Below are 26,747 nucleotides of genomic sequence, written 5' to 3'. Positions count from 1 at the left end.
AGAAAACAATGCGAGAATCAATAAATAATAAGTATAGTTATCAATCAAAGTTTACGAATTACCATAATATTTTAATGGTTATAAATAAAGTTTGTAACTTTAAAATTGTTCAAATATAAAATGTGGTATGCCGGTATTACTTATATCATATAATTTATAAATCATATGGGAAAAACTAGAATTCAGTAGGTACCATAGGTAACTTTACCCCAAAGTACCAACTATAGATACAATTTTTAATTTTAATCTTCTAGAAGGCACCCTCGTTGGAAAATATTGAAAATCGAAAATATTAATTGCTCCGAAAAGATGATGATGCCGGACACAAAAAAAACACATAATAATTGCAGTAATCATACATTCATCACTCTGCTCTGAATTTAAAAATGCTTAAACCGGTGTTTTGAAATTCTGATCGGATTGTTTCATTTCAAATTATGTGATAAAAAAATATTTTCAAAAACTTAAGTACCATATAGCTACAGTGTATACCTAGTGTACTGGGCAGTTTACGTAACTACATGTCCAACTATATGCGATTTATTTACATTTATCCATTAAATCGCACTTATATAAGTATCATACCGCACTCTCGCCGATACACCACTCTTCCCTAATAGTCACCTACGCGTACATTATACACAACACATACGCGAGTCGCTCATGATTTATTTCGTTTATACAATATTATATATATTATCGTGTACATACTTCGGGTACACTGTGTAAAATGTGTGTAGTGTAGGAACATAGTATTATACCTACGACGACCAGTCTTCGACCGAAACGTCATTTGTTGCCCGCGTGCCGTTGATTTCCGTACAGTAGCGCCCTTGGGGGACTCGTGTGTATTAGGTATACACTATATACACTATACACATATGCGCGTGTACCCATATTACACACGTAGGTATCACACATCGGTGACAGCCTGCACCTGCACCACCGGACGATAAATGCACTTGCACTTGATGCACTTCGTCTGCCGGTGTTGTTAATGTTATATATTATATATGATGGTTGTGTTTTGCGCGGCGTGGGATTACATATATTATTATTGTACGCCTGTTTTTGCGTTATTATATATTGGAAATATATTTTTATGCGTGTTTGTGTGTGTGTGTGTGTGTGTGTGTGTGTAATATAATGTCTGTTGCTCTCGGATATGCATTGTAACATTATTATTTGATTATTAAGTGCTATGTTAGAGTATATATATAAGATATAAGACCTAGCCGAGATAGTACAATATATATATATATATATATATATATATATATATATATATATATATATAATTATTAATTTATTATTATGCATAACTTCCTAATGTGCAGTATATACCTATTTGTTTTATATTCAATACGAGTATAAATAGTATAATATGGAGACTCACAACATATTCCGGATAAGATTGACTCCGATACAGGGTATATCGAGGTAGAAAACTTCCAATTAGTATATATAGGCACCTAAATTTGTATGTTATATACTTCATATATTAAAATATATTGCATACATAATATATAATTATATTATATTATACAGACCCGTGAGATGGTATCATTGTATGTATAACTGCTTTTCGCATTTCCTATATTTATAAATATTTAATTATTATTATTACAATGAGTAATAGACGTAAGTATATAATATATTGGTACGCAATGATTTAATTAATATCAATTAATTTCTAGTAATTGATGATTTACAATACATAACTGTTCATATAACGTACCTGTATTAACTGAAACAGCGTAACACCCATAAAAACCCTGAAATTGTGTTTTATAATTGTAAAAATTGATGAATTCTTATGCAGTATTTATTCCAATCAGCAATCGCTAATTATTGGTATATTCATAAACTAATAATTTTGTGTTGTTAGTTTCAATATTAGAGTGAATTGGACTATTAGCAAACTCAAAAGCAAGAATGTTATCCCAGGTAAAACATTATTGATATTTTAATTTTATAGTTAGTTATGCTTATGACTTATGAGTATTTTAAAATGGTAATATTTCATATAGATTTATCAGGGTATTTATAACTCACTAATGATATTTTAAAACCAATGGTAACCTGTACCCTATACCTATACATACCATACGTACCTGTCATAGCAGATGGTATAGACTATATAAAGCATAATAATAAATTATGTCATTGATAAAAGTATAAATAGGTGTTGCACGGGAATTGTTGTAAATAGGTAGGTGGGGTACCTTGGGAATAATCGTCCCAATTCAAATTGTAATACTTATTACTAAGAATATATTATTAAATTTAGAAAGTATTATGGGGAGGGAAGACTTTAGTCCCACTAAAAAGTTTGGGTTTTTCGCACCTACGCGTACGGACGAACTTGATAGTACCTATATATTTTACAGTTCATAATAAAATTTAAAGCCAATTATCGAAGGTTGGTTTTAATAGTTTGCTAAAAATGTTTTTTTTTTTTTTTTATAAAGTGAAAAAAAGTAAATTCAATCCGAGCAAATTTATAGTGTTATTAAAAGAAATATTGGTATAGGTTTTTTGCTCAACGCTGTGGGTCATATATGTATAAGAATATATAAAAGTGTAAAAAGACTCAAAAGAGTTTAAAAATACACTCGATGCGGGATTTACAACCCACGACTATGCGTCAAACTTGGCTAGGTAACATTCTAACGTATGAGTCTGATCCCTCGGTTTCGGAAAAAACCGTCCGATTTTGGCATTCTCTTTTATTTTTTTTTCCCATACTTCGTAAGTCGTAATCATCACTTCAATTTGTACAGAAGCGTTCAAGCGTGTTTACAAAAACGTACATGAATCATAAGTAAATATAAAAAAATTTATTAATCGCAAAGGTTATGCGTATGACTATAATATATTATAGATAGGTAGGTTGCCTACAAAAGTACAAATATTTTGTTCAAATAATAATAAACAACCCCCTGAAAACATAGTTTTCACGTGCTTAATTTTATTTATCCTCGTAAATTAATAACAAAATACACTCATTTATTTGTCACGTGCTTCATAATTATTCGCGATCTCGTTACGATACAATGTTCTATGTAAAGCGTTATTCTTGATAACATAATATGTATACCTACGAGCTAACAGAGTTTCAATACAGTAAACCGGCTTATCAATCTATCATTAGAATAAAATATACTCAGTGGAAGGTAACAAAATTGAATTATCATCAGGATAATCTTATGCAAATGTACAGAGTCTATTATAGTTTAGTCATTATTCGTTGATATATACGTTATTTCAGTAGGTAGTGAAAAAGGCGAACTTGCATATTATACTGATGTCCGATATATATTATAATTTTGCACCAAAATTATAGTTACTGCACCGCCCCCCTATAGAAGTCAGAATTAATTTAAATATCAAAATTCTTACAATTGTTTATATTTGGGTAGATTTAATAGGTAGGTTTATACCTATGTAAATATTATACTTAACTGAAAATGACAATAAATATATTTAAATTACTATAGTAGTATTAATACTAGATAACTATTAATATTTAATATTTATTTTACTATTATTTACTTATTATAGTGTAATATTACCGTTGATTATGGTACCTACTTTTGGAATAACAATAACAAAATAATGACCTTAAATTGCATACCCAAGGCGCCGTCGTAAATATATAATTTATAACTTTGTTTGAGCTATATATAATCGTTGTGTTGAAATAACAAATTTTATATTTGATATTATTTAGTTATGTTCAACTCAAAAGGTATTGAAAATATTTATGATTTTACATAATTTGAACCATTAAAAAAAATATTTTTCTAAACTATTTTATTTTAATTATTACTATTAATTATATATTATATATACCTATGTAATTTAATTTACCGTACAAATCATATACATATATATTATATATTGTTATCTTATTATATACGTTTCAAGACACATGTTGGCGTTCAATTATAGGTATAAATTTTGTTGATTTTTTCTCATCCTTTAGCGTCTCAATTTTCACAATTTGTCTAATTGCTTGATCATTAAATTTTTGGATTGATTGATGTTAAAAATCAGGGTAAGTTAACTCAAGATTTTTTAAACACGTAAAAAAAATTAACTATATTTTTGCGAATTTTCACTGCCTAGTCAAGAAAATAATAAATTCTAACCACGAATATATTATAGTCATTAGAAAATTAATAGTAAAACGGCTATAGATAGACTTGAAGCCTTAATAATAGACCAATAGAAAAGCGTCAATATCGAGTTAAAATCAAGAGAAATAATGCCAGTCGGCATCTTGCATGAAAGTCAAAATACACAATTGTCATACTTGTCAAAAATTCGATCAGTGCTATCGTCGTGGAAGGAAAAAATATACATTAGTGTCCAAATGACAAGTAGAAAGTAGGAGTGTTTCTTATATGTATAGGGCATATATGTACGTAAAAAATGTGTACCTAATAAAAAATAAAAAGGCGGGTAAGTCGTGGATGTCGCTCTGCTGTACAGTAGGTTACAAGTGGGTTACTGTAATGGATGGAATTAAATTTGAATCCAATGATATTATATCATTGTATACGAAAAACGATTCTGAGCGAAGACGGTTTATCTGTCTAGGATATATTATAGATTAAAAAAAATTGTGACTATGTATTCTTTTTATTTTGCAACTGCTATTGTAAAAATATGTTAGGAGCCTTGTATTAAATTTTCAAATCTTAGATATAAAAGGAAAATTTTTTATGAATTTCTAGCATAAAATAATTTACGAATTTTGGTGATTTTTATATAATATGTTGTCAAAATTCAAACTTTGAATGATTATAAAAAATAATTGTGACTATGAATTTATTTTATTTTTCAACTGCTATTGCCTATTGTAACAATATGTTAAGAGCCTTGTATTAAATTTTCAAGCTTTTCTGCTTAACAAATAAATTTTTATCAATATTAATTTAAAAAAAACTAATAATGATCGAAAATTTCAAATGCCTATGAATAGTTCAACTTAAGTTGAACATTTTTGAAAATTACATGGTGGATAGAATAAACTTATATAAACATTAGGTGGAAATTTCATGTATCTATGGTCATTTGTTTTAAAGTTACATCAAAAACCAAAATCGATTTTGTCGAAAAATGAGTGTGCGTAAAATTTCCCGTTTTTCCCTTAATTTTTAGTTTGTTTTTCTCGATTATTTAGAAAAGTATTAAGAATTTTTACTGAAATTAATGAAAATAAAATTTTTAAACGTCAATATTTTTAGAAAAATATACTCTACAACATGGCTATCTTTAATTTTTGTGGAATAAATTAAATAAAAAAAAACATATTTTTTAAATTTTTCACAAAAACATTAAAATAAATTAAAATGTGAAATAATTGTGGTTCATTTGTATTTTTTCATATTGTAATACCATTATTTATTATATTTTAATATAAATATTCATTTTATGATTTAACTATTAATGTAACTATGTGGACTAACAGATTTTTTCTATAAAACTTAGTTCAGTCAATGGATAGGATTAAAATGATATGATATAAAACATCTAAATAAAATTTCAATAAAATTAATTGTAGAGTTAAAGTGTAAGTAGGTATCTACATAGGCGCCCGCAGAAATTTTTCTAGGGGGGAGGGCAATGTTAGGATTTAAGGATAAATATTATAATTTTACTAGGTGTTTTAAAATAACAACCTTTTTTATTATACTCGTGTACAATATATTATATTTTATTATATTACAACTTATTTTATACTTTAAATTTGTTGTATAGTATATAGTAATTTATCTTAAAACATTCAATTGAAAAAAATATTTTGAAAAAGCTAGGGGGGGCAATAAAAACCCCCCTGCTGGCGCCTATATGGGTATCTATAATGATCGTGGTCCCTAAACGCTCTTCTTGATTTCGAAACGAGGATGACAATCGGTAAGTAAGTTAAAAACGTTTATAGACGTTTCGGAAACGATTATTTATCCTTATCAATTCGACTGATAATTCAATCACGTTTTGGTTGATAACGACGACATGGGATTTAAAAAGAGAACAATATTATTTGAGAGTTATTTTATCGTAATCGTTTTTTCATTACTTCACAGTTCACTGTTGCAATGATGTCCAACAATTACACTATTTTCACTATTCTTCAGGTACGGATCGTGTGTATTCTATTTGTTTTTAACTATTGTTTATTGTCATGTGTCATGTGTGCGAACAGTAAATGTCAACAAATGTTATTCAGTGTACATTTTCGTTTTCAGTTGGATTAACGATGGTTTTCATCAGAGCCTATTCAAATCGTAGTTGTAATGCTCTCTCCGTGGCAAGTACACATTGTCCTCTGTTGAAAGCGTATTTGGATAGTCGTAGAAATCAAAAATGCCTAAAGTATTCAACAAGCACCGGTGTTTTGCCGAAGAACTGCAAAGTCGCGATCTGCGGTGGAGGAGTCATGGGAGCATCTGTCGCCTATCATTTAGCTCAACTGGGATGGGGTCCACAAACCATAGTCATCGAACAAGACAAGTAAGCTAAATTGTGACTACACATTTCGGTGTATAATATTTTGTAACATTTTATCACTAAAATTTGTTTTTGTCCTCAGGTTAGGAGGCGGAGGCAATTCTTTTTCTTCAGACCTAGTTGGTGTATTCAAACCCACACTGAGTCAGGTCAGGATCTGTCAATCCAGCGTCAAGCTTTATCAACAATTAGAATCTCAAGGTTTCCAAACAGGCTGGAAGCAATGCGGTAGCCTTTGTGTTGCCCGGACTAGAGATCGCATGACTGTTTTTAGAAGAATGAAATCCCAATCTGTGTAATATGATCGATATTTATTTCCAATTAGTTTCATTGTTTTGTAATAAATTATAATTCTGTTTTTACACATACTAGCTCTTGGGGTATTAAATGTGAAATAGTTGATCCTCAAAAGGCAAAAGAACTCTGTCCACTTATTAGGATTGATGACATTAAAGGAGCCTTGTGGATACCTGAAGATGGTGTAGCAGATTCCTACAAGATATGTCTTTCCCTATTAGAAGCTGCAAAACAAAAAGGTACTTGAGAATTGTTTATTTTTAGTAAACCATTTTCTAGATAATGCTGGTTAATGTTCTTAGGAAAAATATTTATTTATTTTTTGACTACATAATTTATATCAAATTTTAAATTAATTGTGAATCGTGTTCTATCAGTATAATAAAAATTTAATTTATATTGTACCACAAATATATGTTGAATCATTTTTAGGTTTTGAATTTATTTTCTAAAACTAATTGTGTATGTTTTACTAAAAAAATTAAAATGTATTGAAAAATTAACAATATTTAGTAAATTAAAATTTTTAGGTGTTGTTGTACTTGAAAATTGTAAATTATTGGAAGTAGTCTGTGATAATGGTAAAGTTGTTGCCATTGACACGTCAATGGGATCAGTTGATTGTGATTATTACGTAAACTGTGGTGGTTTTTGGGCACGAAAAATTGGACAATGTAGCAATCCTTCAGTCAAAATACCTCTTCATCCAGTTGAACATTATTATCTCCGCACAAATCCCATACCAGATCTTGACTCTCTAACACCAGGTGTATATAAATAACTTAACATTTATGAATTAAAAAATAACTGACCTTATAGCAGTTTAGTTATTTATTAATTTGTATAGTTGTTCGAGATCAAGATGGCTCCATATATTTTAGAGAGTTAAATGGATGTATTCTAGCTGGTGGATTTGAACTCGAAGCTAAACCAGCATTTGAAAATGCAAAATGTCCAGGTAGTTAGAAATATTAGTTAAATACTTAAATATACCTATAGTTGATAGTTTTTTTTAACTAAAAAAACTAGAAATTAAATTAAACTATAATTTACAAAGAAAAATCTTTATTTTTAAATTGGAATACCTATTTAATGTGTATTACTGCATAATATATGGTAAATAATTATCCTAGACCTGTTAATAATTTATATTTTGTAGATAATTTCATAAAATATCTTTATATTCTTCTATTTCAGTAGTTTCAATTAGTACTCTTATAAATATATGTTTTTTGGTTTTTCATATTATTGTACACTTTCAGTTTGAATATTACAAAGTTATGAACATCATATTTTGGAAATTATCTATCTTACTCATAAGTTATGAGTCATAACCTATTTTTTTCTCATTTAAGTTTACAAAATTAAGGGTTTTAAAAAATGTTAAAGTAATATTTTATTTTAAGTTAAATTAAATTTGATAATGTGCATAAATCAGCACATATTATTATATATTCAGTTATAAATATACTTTTATGTGGTTACTGATTACAGAAAATTCAGCTGGAAGACAGTTACTGGCGGACTGGGATCATTTTCATGTGTTACTCGAACAACTATTACACAGAGTGCCATCATTAGCAAATGCTTCTCTTGACAGCTTATTAAATATTGCTGAAACATTTACCCCAGACTGTAAATGGATTGTTGGTCAAGCACCTGAAGTAAATATTAATAGTTTTAAACATTTTACTTAGCATTGTAAAAATACTTGGTGTATTTAAATAATTATATTAATAAATAAATTCCACTTATATTAGATTAATTTAGTTAATATAACAGGGAAAAACTAATAGCAATAAATAGACATATTTTGACATGACTTATCACAAACCTCAAACAAACAAAATTACATAAATCGTTTTTGATTAAAATAATACCTAAAGCAAACAATAACAGTTTTGTGATTCGTCGATTGGTTTTCATCAATTTTCTCTAATAATTTATGATATTTTATTAGATTTCTCCAAAAATAATTAACTATTATACTCAAAACTTTGATATCCCATAACTTAAATATTATTACAAGGTTATTCATGATTTGGTACTTATTACATAAATAAATCAATGAATGTTATTGCGAGTCTTCTAAAATTATATTAATCTCGAATCAGTAATTACTATTATCAAACAGAATTTTACCTATATGGCAATACCGTTTATAATTTTATATAGATTGCCCTCATAGTGAGTAAATTATAATATAAACAATTGAAATCAGTTGTTCAATTCAAAGTGATGTTGAAAATATTTTTTATATAAGCATGAATTTAACACTGAAAATAATATTTAAATGTTGGTTTGATTAATATTTAACAATTTAAATTATAGATTGCAAACTATTATGTCGCCGCTGGTATGAAGACTGTTGGTATATCAGCCGCTGGTGGCGTAGGCCAAGGGGTTGCTGAAACCATCGTTAATGGATATTCACAATATGATTTGTATGAATTAGAAATGAGCCGTTTCTTAGGGTTACATAATAACAGAAGGTTCCTTAGAGACAGAGTAAGAGAAGTACCTGGTATGTTTTTATTCTTAGAGGCAAACATTTTAATCATTCCTAATAATAAGCTTTTTATTATGAATCTTGTTCAATCACAAAAACAATTAATTTGTACATAGACAATTTAATTTCTAGGCAGACATTATAGCCTCCAGTATCCAAACAATGAGTTTATAACCGGACGTAATTTAAGAATGTCTCCAATATATCCAAAGTTGAAAGAAGCTGGTGCTGTATTTGAACAAGTCATGGGATATGAGAGGCCCACTTGGTTTGAACCTGATGTGTCAAAAGGTATGTACATATTATAATTGAGCAGAGGTATTCAAATTTTTTCATGCTGCGACTCATTTGGGCATTCACTATACTTTAACAGCTCCCAAATTATTATGAAAAAGTTTAAACAACATACGGATACAATATGGGTGATAATAACAGTGACTTAAGTACTAGAAATAAAATTTTAAATAGTCCCGTGGTGTGTTTCATTTTCGTTTTCCATTAAAAATAAATTTTATAAATAATTATACAAGACCTAGGTATGATTTTGGTTTCCAGTGTTTTGACGTGACTCCCTTGGGAGCCACTACGCACAGTTTGAATACCTCTGCAATAGGGTGTAGATACATTATACTCTTTTGTTTTGGTTGGATGCTAGTATTTTTTATTTATATACTGATTAAGAGGACACCACACCCGCGTATGATGTCTCCGTCCTACAAGTACTTAATATAGCAAAAACTATTTCGCGCGGAGAAAGGACCGAAAAAGCTACAGTTATAACTAAGAAAAATAATTTCACCATTTAAAAAGAAGAATTTTGTCTGTGCAATATCATTTTTATTTTTTCAATATCAGAACTACAAAAAAAGTTATTCATGCATAAAAAACACAAAAATAATGTATTATGATACAATAAGAACTTTTTTTGTATAAGTGATATTGAAAAAATAAAAACGATATTGCACAGACAAAATTCTCTTTTTTATATGGTGAAAATTAAATTTTTTAGATAACTGTAGCTTTCTCGGTTCTTTCCCACGCTTAACAGTTTTTGATCAGATGTGGCATCTACATGTGACTCAAAAAATTAGTTTCTAAGTGATATAAAGGTAATAGTATTATTTTTACGATATATAGCTATGCCTATCCATGTAGGAGTTTTCGATGATTAAAATTATGAAGTCACCAGCTAGGTTGACTGTCTCCTTTTATATTGAGCTTAATGTAAATAAATATAGGGCGGTTGACATCATAATTTTAGTCACCCAAAAACTCTTATGTAATGACTTATCTATATATTATAAAATCAATAGTAATATCTATCCATTAATATATGCTTAATCTGTGTTCAACAAAATGTACTGATAATTCATTAATTGTTTGACATAATATTTATGTTATATCGTTCTATGTACTAAATTATTTTAATTTTTTTAGTACATTTACATAGCTACACGAATACGAGAAAATTTACTACAGCTGAAACAAAAACTTTTGGAAAACCTGACTGGTTTGACATTGTTGAGGCTGAATATGAAGCTTGTAGGGAAAATGTTAGTCTTTTAGATTATTCTTCTTTCACTAAATTGGATATACAAGTAAGTAAATACATACATTATTTTTATTAGAGTTGATTAAATATATTAATATAAATATTATCAATTATATCAAAAAAATTCTATTGAAAACACATGTTTAAATTTGACTAAGGAAATTCATAATTTGAGGCGTACTATGAGTTTCTTAATTTCCATATTATTTTCTTGTCATTATATTTTGTAACATACATAATTTTTAATTTTTACACATTTCATACACCATGTTCTTGCATAATGATAAATTAAATGCCTTCTTAACACTAATATTTTAAAATAAATTCCGCTAGAGCACTATAGAATATTAAAGCAGTACTCAATAATAGATTTAACTTAATATAAATTATAAAATTATGTAGGTATCTAATATTTTATGGTACATCGAGGTAACCATTAGTACTCTTAGTATAAAACCATACCTTAAAACTTTTTTCAATATTGTACCAATTTGAAATAAAATAAAATATTTAACCATCATACCATTAAACCATTTCATTTAAGAAGCAGTATTATAATTTATAATCATCTATTGGAAACTGCTTACATAAAACATATTTAAGTTCATTTAATTTTTTCACAAATAATTAACATGCATTGGAAATTGAATTATTTAAAACGTTGTCTTTAATTATTTATGTTAGCTTGTATCTCCCATTTAATATAATTAATAAAAACTATTTATTACAAAAATTTAAATTCACAAGATATATTATATTTTTTCAAAATTAAGTATCGATTACTTTTCTTGTAATTTGTAGTCTTAGGATTTTAAAAGTATATATTATAATATAGCTTGTTGGTATAGTTAAATCAGAGCAATAATTAATTGTTAGTACCTAGATATCATTAAAAAAAATTTTTGTTTCATTTGATTGTAAATACAATTTCAATAAGAAGTTTAAGCAAACAATAATTGAAGAAGTCCGTGCAAAAACAAAACAACTCCCTTTTTAGCTGTTTTCAATTGAGAAAAATGTGACGAGTACATCTGTGCAAAAACGAGATAAATCCCACCCATATAGGAAATATAATGTAACTGGAGACGTCTATTTTTTTCTGTTGAAAAAACAAACAACCCCAAGGTTATACTTAAATTATATTGAAAAATTTTAAAAAATAGAGTTGTCTCACTTGCCCTGCAACTTGATTAATGTTGTAAAAATTTTACAAATTGTCTAACATGAGTGGTTTATTTAGTTAGAATATTGTTTTCATAAACAAAATAAATTGATCTTAACTAAACACAACACTAGGTACAATTTAATAAATATAACGATTATCCAAAAATCAATCGACAAAATATTGTTGTATAATATAAAGCTTATAAAATATATTTGTTTTCGTATCCACCAACATTGTCAACATGTCATAGACATTCAAGAATATTAATGATCATCATATTTTCTTTCTAACAATATCGAAATCCGAGTATGTATAATCGCTTATGGTGTGTTCGTTCTTCAATTCCACCTTATCGATTTGACTGGCCGGACTTCCGACGTCTCGCAACCAGGTAGTCATCTCGGCAACTTTATTTGGCGGTCCCTGTATAGTGCCAATCACTGTGCCTTTTGGCGTATTTTGACACCAACCCCGTAAGCCCAATTGTTTACCATGTTCCTGAGTGCATTTGCGAAAAAAAACTTTCTGCACATGTCCGAACACCTCGAAATCGACTGTTTTAAGACCAGTCGACATGCCGTTTAATGGGTTCAAAATATGAACTTAATCTATTGTAACCGAAAGAGTTTGAAGTTTGAAAGTCTTAGTATTATTTAGTCGGTTTCAGCCACGTTCTTCACGTTCTTGGATTTCTAGAACTTTACTGTCTTGTGTCTTGATGTAATACCGTATAGTGTCCACTGATACTGATATATAATGATAAATGATAATAGGAATAATTTCGAGTCCACGGCTCGATCGTCACTATCAATATTCAACCGCGAAGCTAAATAGTTCTGGAAGAAGGTAATCGAACCGTAACCATGGTAACTAAATATATGTATCCTAGGTGTCGTATCATACGGCTGGTTTCGGATTTAAATGTTTCCGCGGAAAAATGAATTATTAATTACTAATTGCTGTTTTTTCGTAAACTTCAATTTATAATATAGCGATTTCACTTTTTTCATTAAGTGCAAAATTGTATTCGATTTAATTTCACTGAAAACTATAGTCGTGTACACCTTCTGCACCACCGATTTTGTGATTGTTTATAGTGTTTATACTATTTTCTATTATGAACTATTTTTTCAATAGGACTTTAGGAGGTAAATAAACTTGGTGCACTTATAAAAATCCTCAAATAAAAAACTCTATTAGTCTCATTACAGTGTAATGTTAGTAATAATTAATTAATATTTGATCAGCTCATTAAATTTTTTAGTCCAAAGGTCGAGAAGTGGTTGATTTGTTACAATACCTTTGTTCAAATGATGTGGATGTACCAATTGGCAGTATTATTCACACTGGCATGCAAAATGTTCGCGGTGGTTATGAAAACGACTGTAGTCTTATTAGACTGTCAGAAAATCAGTAAGTAAAACTTTGTTTTATCTGTATTTGAATTAATAGTGACTTTCCATTGTATTAGTTACATGATGATTGCACCAACAATCCAACAGACGCGTTGCAAGATTTGGATCCAACGCCACTTGCCAAGCGATAATTCTGTGTCTTTGACCGACGTTACTTCCATGTTTACTGCCATTTGTCTCATGGGACCTTTTACACGACACCTACTATCTGAAATGACTGAAACCGATTTAAGTCCTAAGTCATTTCCATTTTTCACCTACAGAGAACTTGATGTAGGCCTAGCCAACGGCATTAGGGCTTTAAACCTCACTCATACCGGAGAACTAGGCTATGTTCTATACATACCAAATGAGGTATGATGTTATTATGGTTATTCAATCTTATCAATTATAGGTATGGTATTTAGTACAATGTAAGCATAACATATTGTCTTGTCTTTATCTTTCAGACTTTTTGTATGTATAAGTGTATAACCCCTTTATCCCTCCTTGAAATTTTCATAGACTCATAGTGCTCATTGTTTAGCCCAAACTGAGTAAACAAGTTATGTTCAAATTAAGTAATAACAGCTTAACTATTTCAAAATTTTCTAAAAAGGTGTAATCTAATGTCTTATGTAGTCATATTTCTTTTTTTTTATAGTCTAAGACCTTGAATACATGTTAATTGATAGTAACAGTTTTTTTTTTAAAATTATAAGTTTTGCACAAAAATCTATTCAAGGTAGTGCCTTGACTCTGACTAAATAAAAATTGTTAATTGTTATAGCTAGCAGGTTATGCTCATGGCTTACCTAATTTGTGAATTTTATCGGCTATAAAATGAGTTGTGCAAATATTAGTTTTGTTATATGATAAATAGAAATAACAAATTGTATGCTGACATCTTCTCAAAATATTACATAATAAGTAATGATACCTTAATCAATTATAGCTAATAATTCATAAAAGACATTAAATATAATTTTACAACATTTATTTTCATCTAACATAATCTTATATTACAAAATAATAATACCTTATTCAAATAAATTGATGAATAATTATTATTTATTAACACTTTCTACTAATTAGTGATAAAAACAAGTTTTATTCTATTTTAAAAGTATAATAAACAAATAAACATTATTTGAATGAATTCAGTCATGAATAAAGTCAGAATTAAAATTATTAATTAATGTTAATCTTTGTTAAGTACTATTGACTTAAAAATGTATTATTTTCATAATATATTTCTATAGAGTGCCTATTAGTGCCTATACCTATTTTAAAACCATACTCTTTTGGTTTTTTAATTATTCATTATATTAGGAAAAATGTACATTTCATACATTTTATTTTAATCTTATTGGGTAAATTTTTTAATTTTGCATAGATTATTTATAATGAATCTTTTTTTTGTAGTTTGCATTACATGTTTATAACTCATTAATTCAAGCTGGAAAAAAGTATAATTTGAAACATGCTGGCTGTTATGCAATGAAAGCTTTAAGAGTGGAAAAATTCTATGCATTTTGGGGCCAAGATTTGGATACATCGACCACACCATTAGAATGCGGACGATCGTGGAGAGTGAAGTTTGACGTGAGTCTGATGAATTATTAATGATTTTATTTATTAATTTACCATGTATTTCTGTATGTTCTAAATTTTGTTTGTATGATATACAGAAAGGAATAAATTTCATTGGACGAGATGCTCTACTGCGTCAACAAGAGGAGGGCATAAAACGTATATACGTTCAATTACTCTTGAACGATCATGATCCCGATACTGAATTGTGGTCTTGGGGTGGTGAGCCGATATTTAGGGACAAGAAATATGTTGGTGCTACTACAACAACTAGTTATGGGTTCACATTTAAAAAACAAGTAAATTTTATGAATAGTAATATATTGCTTATTGTTTTGTTGGCCATGTTTAATATAAAAACAACTAAATAAATTTATATTTACTTGTTAATAGGTATGTTTAGGATTTGTTCAAAACTTAGATAAAAATGGCAAAGCTCTACCATTGACAAATGAGTATGTTTTGTCAGGAGAATATGAAGTAGAAATAGCTGGTATACGATACCCAGCAAAAGTTAATATTAACAGTCCAAATTTGCCAACAAAATATCCAGACAAGGAACGTGAATCGTATCTCGCTACCAGAGATAAAATGGTGTCTGAACCATTGTTAAGAAAAAATTGATTAGTATATGCAACAAATTAATTTCATCCATCCAACGAGTTTTTTCTAAATATTAACACACATTTGAGTTTCCTATTTTTACTTATCTCACCAATTATTTAGATTTTATATTTTTATCAAAAAGAAGATAAAAAAAACAAAAGTATTACAGGTGTACTTGTGGTGTAAATTGATGTAAGTGGTATAAATTATTTGAACAACCCAATGAGTAGATACTCTTTGATTCCCAGTTCTTTTAATAAAGCTCGTGTTGGTAGTGTCACACATAGATGTGACTAGTAAAAAGTGTACAATACTTTAATTTATTATACATTTATATTGTAAATCTTATAACACAAATATTGTAATTTGTATCCAATGAGATTCTCCCAGGTTTTTTAAATTTATTTATCAATTATCAAGGTTCTGTACAATATTTATAAATATAACTGTAAATGCAAACTCTAGTCTTCATGTTATTCACTATCAACTTGTTTAGATTACTTATAGATGTTTACAAATTATTTTTAAATTTCAACAGTGAGTAATGAATATGAACTGTTATGTATCTTGAAAATTATATAAACTGTTCAATTAGTCAATGTGGACATAATGATAATTATGTATGTCAATAAACAGTATACATTATGTATAAACACAAATATTTTTTAATTATTTACATCACATTATAATGATATAACAATGCTCAAATGTCATTAAATGTAATTTTTGTTAAATGAAGTTATATTGAAATATTTTTTATTTTATTTTATTTTTTTTATTTAGAAATACACCTCAACTGCCAGGGTTATTGGCGTTTTAGAAATACATAGTATAATTTAATTTTAATTTACATAAGGATTATAAAGCATAATAAAGAAAAAACCCTTAACCCCCTCCCCCCCGTAACTACGCCACTGGTTGTTGTGTCCAGGTACCCATAGGAATCTGATGTCTTTTTTGGATAAGATTAGAATGTTCAATGTGCATATAGGGTTGTATTTTTTTGTTTTATCTAACTACATAAAATGGGTTTCAAAGTGCATGTCCATTATAGGTCTTAAGTTAGTAAATTAACAATAGAATATTTATTTTATTTATTAGACCTACATTGACACATTGTATAATATACAAAAAACTTCACATCTTGATTATTTACTGTTCAGTGTACTATTTAATACCTACTTCTTGCCAACATTTAAAAAAAATGTATTGCTAGTCTGATACTTTAATGATAATTATTATACTATTATTAGTTTCTAATCACTTTTAAATTATTAACACTAATAAGTTACATAAATATAATAAAAAATTGTATTTCTGTTTCAGTAATTAACGCAATGCAACAATTACTATAAATAGGCAATTTTATTGTTTAAAAAAATTTAAATAAGAAGTAAAATTCCACTAATCGAGTCGCAGTTAATATTAGACATTAGTGATCCTCTGCATCATAAATCACAATCTATTTGGAATTTTGAGAAGTTAAAAATAAAATACATTTTCCTATCACCTATTGACAGATGATGTTCTTAATTTTTGAATTGTCACGTGTCCTGTTATCCAAGGCTACCAAAATTTGCCACTTTCCTTTAATCTTATTTTTTTTTTTTAAATATACTTAGTTCCTTATCGTAGTCATAGTGTTTTTTTTTAATACGTATAAGATACAAAATATATTAATATAAATGTTAAAAAATCAAGTTTTGTCATGATTAATGAATAATGATATGTAAATGGAATTATTATACAAAAATTATTTTTTTTTTAAGGCAACATGATTCATTGGTAATATTTTCTATTGGAGGAAATTTTATTGAATGAAGAATAATTAAAGGCGGTAATGCCCATTGATTGATAGCAAGTGAAAACAGTTATTGGACACGTTTAAAACGTTCACTTGCAAAAATATTGTCCTAACGTTGTTTAATCGATCAATTATTATGATTTTTATTTTTTTATTGTTTGATATTATTATGATAATATTCAAGGAAATGCCTGGAAAAACTATTGGCGGATGCTGCCCTCGGGCCTAGGACAGAATTCATAGCAGTCGAGGGCGCGTAAATGACGGGCGGCCAGTGGCCACGGTTCGAATAACGAAATATTACGTGAAAAGCGCGGCAAAACACGTTTTGAAATTGCCGGTGATATTCCGCGGCGTGCACGTTGCCACAACTGCGCGTGGCGGATTGCCGCCGTAACTACTACTATATTCGTAAGGCGGTAAACCGAAAGTATTATGCATTTCCCATTTATAAGTTCCACGTTTCCCTTGCACACAACCTAACCTAACAAATGCCGACGGACAGGAATTCGCTGTCCCGATGGTCACGCTGAAAAAGTCGGACAGCCAAAATATGGTTATGAGGCATGACTACGAAGGTACAAGCCCACCGTGTGGCCACTCGGCCACCGACCACGCAAACGGCCGGATGAACGTCTGAGAATGGGATATTCGCACGCGCGCTGGCCACGCGAGACGACGTCAGTAGGGTAACCGCGGTCGAATTCTAACGGTCACCGCGGTGCCGCGCGTCAAAGTTCACGGGGAAAATGTATAAAAATCGGCGGCCCCGTCATCTCTGGTTGCGCCGCGCGCCGACCACGGTTGCGTGCGTGAGCGAGTGTGAGCCGGCCTGCGTATCGTAGTGCCCTCGGCCGTCGCCCTCCCGCCCTCCCGCCGACCATAGCCAAACGTGTGCGCCGCTGCTGATCTGGCCCGTATCGCGTGTTTTCTTTTCTTTTTACCGTTTTCGTTCTTTTACTCTCACTCCGCCAGCACGTCCGGACGTATTGTTTTCTGAACACGTCAGACGCCGCGGTATCGTATCATCGCATCCGATCGCCGTGCACGGTCTATTAATATCGCCCGTTTAATATAAATCGATTATCGTGTCCATCCGCCGTCGTCGCCCGTACGACACTCCGACTCTGTTTCAGCAAGCTGCCGCCTGACCATCGTACTGTATCGCCATGTCCACCACCGTCGTCAACAACGTGCTCGCTAGCTGCCGTCGGCGCTGCTAAGACCCGCTCACACGACATCCGATCGCTTGCTTGACGGTAACACCGTATCGCCGCCGCCGTTGTCGAATCACGTGACAGCGCACACAGCCGTGACGCACCGCAATCCTGGCCGCTGCCGTTTTGCGAACCATCTTCGTTTAACAATATTACCGTACAAAATAATATCGCCGCCGTCAGCCTACCCACGATGACGAACCAGCCGCCCGGTGCCGTGTCCCCCGCAAAGGAGCCCGCCAGGGTCTTCGAGGGAGTCGTCAAACAGGTACGTCGTTGCGACACTGATACGCGGCCACGCGCGCGCCACGTTTTTCTCTCCGGCCACCGTGGCCGCCGTGGGTTATGTATGACATACTCCACAGCTGTTGGCCACTACTGCCATCGGGGGGTGTTTCATGTGGGTAGCCGCCCGACCTTACGGCGATGCAACACTTGACCGTCTTGACCAGACGCCTTTCGTGTCGTGCATACCCATCTCACTGCCCGTTCTCGGTTATCGGTCATACAACCAATTCGTCTGCGACTTGGGTTCTGAAGTCTGGGCTAGACAGCTGGTATTTGAGATGTAGTTGGGTACTCCGTTTTCTTGTTCACCTAACATAAACTATTCCCGAGTACTGGATGTAATCAATTGCACACTTGAATCTTTAACGTTTAGGGTAGGTACTGAGTACGTAAAGAATAGGTATAATTACCTACTGCAAACGTTATTAAATCTTATTTCGGGCGTGACACGTTTCCACCAAAAGTAGACCTTTCCCTTTTCCACCAAAGGTGTATCTTTTCTTATATCCGTTCCCACCAAATGAGATCTACCTATAATTAAACCACGGTTAATTTACTAAAATAATTTGTATACTATGCTTATATTAAAATCTTTAATACAGTAATAAGTTTATTTAAAATACTAATGCTGGATTGAAAAAATGATATATTAGTGTATTTAGTTATGTATATATTGTATTTACTTATATATATAATTGATTGATATTTTTTTTTCAATCGTAGAATATAGTAGTATACAATTGTTTAAAAGCATGATTCTGTAAATTGATTTGAGGTAGGTACACAATTTCTATAATAGATTTTTTTCTTTAGTTCTTCATTAATTTATTACCAACATGTGTAATAGGTATGGAATGAAATTCACTAGATAATACATTTAAACTTAATCGAGTTTAAATGTAAACTGTATGTTATGCCTACCTATTTGTTTGTGGGTATTGTTATATTTATTTTCAATATTGTGAAAGGACCAATCAATAGCTATGTTTTTAAACATTGCCCTACTTTCTCAAGTACTATTTTGTTTTAAAGATAGTAGTTCACATAGATATTTAATGTATCAACTAATATTAATTTTAAGTATTTTTAAACCTATTTTTGTTCTATATTGATTTGCTTAAAGCATGTTTACCTACCTAACTGTTAACAACACTTAATTATACAAAAATAAATAAAATTGACCTTATTCAATAATAATTTAATAGTTTAAGGTATAATAGTTTAAAATAAACATTTTATATCTATCTAAGTACTCAGTGTCTTTGTCCAGCAAAAGAACACAGCTCAGCCCAAAAATGTTGGCATGTTCTTTTTTGCCCTGAGTCTTAACTATTATGCTATATTATTAATCATGTATATTATGAATGATTTAGATAAATATTATGAATGTTGTTAGAGATTTTAAAATATGAAAACTTACCTAAGTATAGGTACCTAGTGTTCAACTGCATTAACTCTAAATGTTTAATACATTAAGTATATTCATTAGATCATATTATATTTTAAATGAGAACATACTAAGCAGTTATTGGTTTTGTCAAGTGGCCTTGCTAACAGGGCAAGGTAACACCCTGACAGCTGAAAAAAGAAAATAGTGCTCTAAACTGGTTTAATTATTCTCTTAAATGTTGAATCAGAGTATAGTCAAATCATAGTATAATATAGGCATTTCATAAATATTTTAAATTTTCACTACTAATTGTTTTCTGTAATGCTACATTGGTATATTATAATTATATTAATTTATAATTTATAATTTAAAACTTATTGTACAGGTGAATTCTGGTGATTCCATCACCATCCGTGAGGAAGTGTATAGTGGTTATCCAAAAGAAAAACAAATTACACTGAATAACATTGTTGCTCCCAAATTGGGCCGTCGTGCGTAAGTATTTGATTATAGTTATAATATTATTTAGTTAATTTAATCTGATTTTATTTAATTTTTCATTTGGCCCCAACCCGTTAGGTTTTTTTTTTAAGACTAATATTTTGAATGCTTTTCTATAAGCTGAATTATTCTTTGTATTTGAATTTATATATAGAATTTGCCCTAAAATAATATTGCGCATTTTTTAACCAACCAAATTTGTGGATATTTAAAAAAAATGCTTTATATTTTTTATAAGTCAATTGTAAAAATGGTTTAAACATCTCATAAATTAATTCACTTAATTAATTAATAATTAATATTTTTAAGTGTTTTCAATATTTAAAATAAGTACTTAAAACTTTAAAAGTACTTGCTGTACTTTATAACTAAATGCTCTTCATCATCAATCATAAAATAAAATAAAAATAAAAATAAAATAAAATATTTTGTATTATCATTTTTAGAGCAAATAATGATCCAACATCCAAAGGTACTGATGATGAGCCGTTTGCCTGGGAAGCTCGCGAATTCCTTCGTAAAAAGCTTGTAGGAAAAAAGGTGTTTTTCAAAACTGCTGGTCAAGTATCTGGTGGTGGAAAGACAACTCGATACTATGGTGATATCTTTTACCCAACATTAGGTAAGAGAAAATTTACTTTTCAATGTTAAATTATGTCTAATAATATAACATGTGTATAATACTTAGTAATGAAATAATTAATATTTGTTTTTGCTTTTAGACAACAATATTGTTAACGAGCTTATTGAAAATGGTCTAGTAGGTGTTAAGCCTGTAAAGTCAAATAACCCAACTCCTGATGTTCAAGCCCTAATTGATCTTCAGAACAAGGCTAAAGCTGCTAAGGTTGGAAAATGGGATACTAACGCAAAGGTATTAAGTCAATTTATATTTTAAATTTGAGTACAAGTAAATATTTAAATAAAATAAGTTAAGAAATATAGTTGGCCGGGACCCATTTTCATTGGGTTGCAGTCAGACAACACAAGTTTGTCATCCCCATTGAGACAATCATTTCTTTACCTACTTTTATAACTGTTAACCTAAAACGTGTTAAAATATTTTCCTCTGATCTAGAATACTACAAAGAAAAATAATTCCATTGATGATGTTGAAGCATTTTTAAAGAAAAACTCTAAAAAACGTATAAAGGCTGTTGTCGAATCTGTTATTGATGGATCTACCATCAAACTGTTGTTGTTACCCGAAGGAAACATGATCACTCTTTACCTTTCGGGAATCAAGGTAAGGTTTTTTTTTCATATCATATTTTCCAATATATTCAGTATTCCTAGAGTGTTTGTATGTAATAAATAGTTAAATTGGTTATTTTAATTTACTTATATCTTTAATATATGCTTCAAATTGTGTATAGTGTCCTCCAGAAAGTGAAGAATTCGGAGATGAAGCAAAATTCTTTGTTGAAGTTCGTTTGCTGCAAAAGGACGTTGAGGTTACTTTGGAAGGAGTGCTTTCTAATAACAAAACTCCATCATTCTTTGGAACTATCCACCATCCGGTACTTATCAACATAATTTTATAGTTTTACGTGTAATAACGTGTAATAAAATACTTTTTAAATTTTTTAAGGCTGGTGAAATTGCTGTTGAATTGGTTAAACAAGGTTTCGCTACTTGTCAAAATCGTAGTATGAAATACTTGGAAGGAAGTGCTGATAAACTGAGGGCAGCAGAGAGACAAGCCAAAGAAAAGAAATTGAGAAAATGGCAATCATACACACACACAGGACCAGAGGTATTATTATTTAGCTAAAGAGTTGGTTTTTAAGAATTATTGTTTAGTATGTTATTTTGGCTTAGATTGCTGAAAAAGAAATTGTTGGAACTGTTATTGAAATTGTAAGAGAAGAAGCTTTGTTACTTAAGACTTCCCACAACGAAAAGCCAAAAAAAATATTCTTATCCAACATCAAACCAGCCAGGCTTGGAGTTGAAGTGCCGAGAGGGTATTTATTTCCATATTTTATAATTCTCTATGTTCGTAATAAATTCAAACAATTTTTGATTTGTTGTTTTCAGTGAGCCATCTGGCGATGATCAACCACCTGCTCCACGAGCCCCACGGACATTGGCTAAACACTTTTACGAGATCCCTTGGGCTTATGAAGCACGTGAGTTCTTAAGGACACGTTGTATTGGAAAGAAAGTAAATGCTTCTGTAGATTACATACAACCCAAATCAGATAAATTTGAAGAGAAAATTTGTGCCACAGTTACAATTAATGGAATGTAAGGTTTTATTTTTGTAAATAATTTTACATATTTTGATTAACAAATAATATTCAATGGATTTTTTGTAAATTTATAACATATTTAATATTAAACATTAGTTTTTTTTTTATTGCTCAGAAACCTCGCTGAAGAATTAGTAAAAGAAGGTTTGGCGACTGTTATGAACAATCCACGTGACGATCAAATGTCTCAATGCTTTGATGACTTGAAGAAGGCAGAAGAAATTGCCAAACAATCTCACAAAGGGCTATATTCAAAATCATCTCCTCCAAAACAACGTATCACCGACTGTTCTAGTGCTGCGGTAAATATAATTAATGTTGTCCGAGATTAAATAAATATTATAATAATTATTTGTATATTTAGGAGTCGGCTCGTGCCAAGGCTCTTTTGCCTAGTCTCCAACGTTTTCCAAGGTTTGAAGCTTTGGTCGAGTACGTTGCCAGCGGTTCTAGAATGCGTCTTTACGTACGAAGAGAGTATTCGCTTATAACCTTCCTTTTGGCTGGTTAGTTAATAGTTAACATTTTATTTAAGTTTGATTTAATATTGTTGATGTTTCATATTATATTTGTTTTAATTAAAGCTAATTTATGTTCCATTTAGTGTTATTTAATAAAACCTTAAATTTTTAGGTATTACATGCCCAAGTGGTGAACGACCCAACCAAGGAGAAGCACCCTCAGCAGCTGAAGCATACCATCAAGAAGCATTAGCGTTTACGAAAGAAAAGATAATGCACCGTGAAGTAGAAATTACTGTAGAATCCTGTAATAAGGGTGGGAGCATGATTGGGTGGCTGTTTGTGGGAAATCTCAATCTTTCTTTGGCTCTTGTCAAAGAAGGACTGGCCAAAGTACACAGATCAGCTGAACGTTCAGAGTACTTCAAGCTTTTGCAACAAGCCGAAAAAGAAGCCAAGGACAAGAAACTTAATGTAAACATAACAATACTTAATCAGTAAAATAGTGTGTTCTTAAATAATTATCTTGATCTATAAAATGTTGTATTTAGCTATGGAAGAATTATGTTGAAGAACCTGAAGAGGCAAACAATAACACCAACAAACCTGTTCATGAAGATGTGGTAAAAGAACGAAAAACCAACTATGTTGAAGTGCTTGTTTCAGAGATAAGTCCTGAATTGCATGTTTACGTACAACCTGTATCTGAAGGACCTAAATTAGAAAGTCTTACTGACAATTTGAGGAAACACTTTGATTCTAATCCTCCTATTACTGGTTCTTACAGTCCTAAACGAGGTAATTTGTTGTATATATTTCTAAGTAATTTTTATATAATGGTTAAATACAATTTCAGGAGAAATATGTGCAGCTAAGTTTAAGGAAGATCAACAGTGGTACCGCGCCAAAGTAGAAAAGGTTGCTGGCCCAAGTATACATGTTTTGTATATTGATTATGGTAACAGGGACGTGGTGACTGCTGAGGATTGTGCTATTTTGCCACAGACTTTCAAAAATGACCGACCGTATGCCAAAGAATATGGATTTGCACTTGTGAAGCTACCTAAGTTGCCCGAATATCAAGAAGATTCCATTGCTGTTGTACGTGAAGAGTTCATTAACAAGACTATTAATATTAATGAAGAGTACACTTACGACAATCTTACTCACGTTACTGTGAAAGATGCCGACAAAAAAGAGGATCTTGTTAAGAAATTGGTTGAAGAAGGGTTCTTGTTGGTTGAAAGACGTCGTGAAAGATATTTGCAAAAATTGGTAATATACAATTTATTAATTGATTAATTTTTTTTTGCATTAAATTTAATCATTCCATATTTTTTCTATCTAGTTGACAGAGTACATCGATGCTCAAGAAAAGGCTAAGAAGGATCGATTACATATGTGGGAATATGGTGACATCACAGAAGATGACGCTAAAGAATTTGGTTATGCTAAATAAATGGTCTTTCTTTATCTCCAGAAGACTTAATATCCACTGGTCAGGCCTTTTACAACTGTACAAAAAGGTGTTTTACAAATTTATTAGTCAGCCATATTAATATCTAATCTTACATTCATTAATCTAAAAGTTTTTGATAGATAATAATTATTTATAAATTGATTATATTTTATTATGAATAATATTTTATTTTATTCATCTCGTTTTTTCCTTTGGTTGTTAACATATTAAAGATTTTAAAATTTTCATACCATTTATTACTTGTAAAATTGTACTGAGACAAATATTTCTATCTATATATATATATAAAAAAAAAATATGTATCAATTTATTGTAATAGTTAAAATATTTTCAATTTTACAAATTGTAACCAATTTTATGCCACAATTTCGGGATTAGCATTATATAATAAGTGTACAATTTTAAATAAAAAATTGTATCAGACGTGGATAAGATTGTCGAAAATTAAAAACAAACTTAAGTATAATTATGTGTATAATAAAATTGATTTGTTTAATTATAGGATTTTGGGAATTACTAAAATACGTTGTACATATAAAAATTTAAATTGGCGTGATTATATGGACGTTATGAACTCTTTTAAGGGTTAACTTGTATTTTAAAAATAATGTAAAAATCTTATATTATTACTTAAAGCTTTGCTGATACTTAAACTAAACCTTAAATATTTTGTAAAACACTATTATATCTGATGTGTAGTGTAAAGACTGTTCAGATGGATTATATTATCGATTTACATTATTTGTGTTTTCATTATCATCCCGCGTGTGTTCTACGGTATCGTTTTCCTTGAAAAAAAAAATTTGTCTATCTGTTTTATTGTAATAATTTATTATGTGATGTACTCGCTGTAACTGACGTGCAATTACGAGTTACGACACGTATTTAATTATTGAATATTCAATAATCATCTGCTAAATGTGAGTTTGTGATTGACGACCTTATTGCGTGCCATATTAAATGAATAGACTTATTTGTATGACCTGTCTACTTCTGTTTTTTACGAGTGTACGACGTACGTCGTATATCAATGAAGATTGTCTTATCTTATCGCCGACTGTAATTTCGTAATTTTAGGCGTTCTAATTTACATTTTACAATGATCGATTTAATTGTGTGCACAGCAACTGATTACATTGGCCGGTTAAGCTGCGCGTTGAGAAATTCCTTCATTAACAAACTCCAACGTTGCACTGTCGAAAAAGTTTTTAGTTTTTATGTTGAATGATACGTTATATAATCTACCTAACTAACTATATCTGAGCACCTGAATATTATATTTTAAATTTTAAAATGAAACTGTTTATACCATTATAAGTACACTAGACTGAAAATATATTGCGTAACTATGTGCATCTACCAATCACTTTGGTTTTTTAATGTTTAAAGAGTAGATAATCCAAATTTTTTTTGTCATGCAAGGCATAAAAACCTACAACAAACAATGATCATTCATTATGTTTAACTACCTAGTACGATATAACTATCTTGATTGGCACAAATCTCGGCGAGTGTGATTAATAATTAAGAATTTAGTAGTTTTCACTGTAAGATTTGGAGTTTGAAATCATAAACTGATGGACCAGAAAACCCCTTAAAATACTGACAACCGATACCTTCATCAAGCGATTAGACTTTCCATAATTAATCTTTAAACCGGAATCTAATTTTCAAATAGATATACGGTTAATGTAATTTAATTTAAATTTTTTTACG

General features: G+C 30.2%; 3 protein-coding genes across 3 annotated transcripts; 2 read left to right on the top strand and 1 right to left on the bottom strand.

The window, feature by feature from the left end:
- The first annotated feature begins 5,995 nt into the window (after positions 1–5,995).
- On the top strand, positions 5,996–16,373 carry LOC107162649 (pyruvate dehydrogenase phosphatase regulatory subunit, mitochondrial). The gene is made up of 15 exons (XM_015509648.2): positions 5,996–6,146; positions 6,258–6,522; positions 6,602–6,814; positions 6,892–7,055; positions 7,347–7,583; positions 7,664–7,774; positions 8,311–8,480; positions 9,148–9,340; positions 9,458–9,616; positions 10,763–10,923; positions 13,307–13,455; positions 13,514–13,811; positions 14,862–15,041; positions 15,128–15,328; positions 15,423–16,373. The coding sequence occupies exons 2-15, from the start codon at positions 6,269–6,271 to the stop codon at positions 15,651–15,653; spliced, it is 2,721 nt and encodes a 906-aa protein (XP_015365134.1). The 5' UTR covers positions 5,996–6,146; positions 6,258–6,268; the 3' UTR covers positions 15,654–16,373.
- Positions 12,092–12,805, bottom strand: LOC107162650 (acylphosphatase-1-like). Its single transcript, XM_015509649.2, has one exon. The coding sequence runs from the start codon at positions 12,616–12,618 to the stop codon at positions 12,316–12,318; it is 303 nt and encodes a 100-aa protein (XP_015365135.1). The 5' UTR covers positions 12,619–12,805; the 3' UTR covers positions 12,092–12,315.
- A 1,982-nt stretch (positions 16,374–18,355) lies between the features above and the next one.
- Positions 18,356–25,772, top strand: LOC107162648 (staphylococcal nuclease domain-containing protein 1-like). The gene is made up of 15 exons (XM_015509647.2): positions 18,356–18,924; positions 20,720–20,829; positions 21,282–21,457; positions 21,558–21,709; positions 21,914–22,081; positions 22,212–22,355; positions 22,427–22,591; positions 22,657–22,802; positions 22,876–23,085; positions 23,206–23,392; positions 23,455–23,596; positions 23,724–24,025; positions 24,103–24,349; positions 24,408–24,826; positions 24,900–25,772. Exons 1-15 carry the CDS (start codon positions 18,850–18,852, stop codon positions 25,008–25,010), a joined length of 2,754 nt encoding a protein of 917 aa, XP_015365133.2. The 5' UTR covers positions 18,356–18,849; the 3' UTR covers positions 25,011–25,772.
- The last annotated feature ends 975 nt before the right edge of the window (positions 25,773–26,747 follow it).

Source organism: Diuraphis noxia, unplaced genomic scaffold (assembly GCF_037042655.1).
Source record: "Diuraphis noxia isolate RWA-SAM2 unplaced genomic scaffold, SU_Dnox_SAM2 contig0003, whole genome shotgun sequence".
Taxonomy (NCBI): Eukaryota; Metazoa; Arthropoda; class Insecta; order Hemiptera; family Aphididae; genus Diuraphis; species Diuraphis noxia.
Note: the sequence above shows the minus strand (reverse complement) of the source record. Positions and strands in the feature narration are given on the sequence as shown.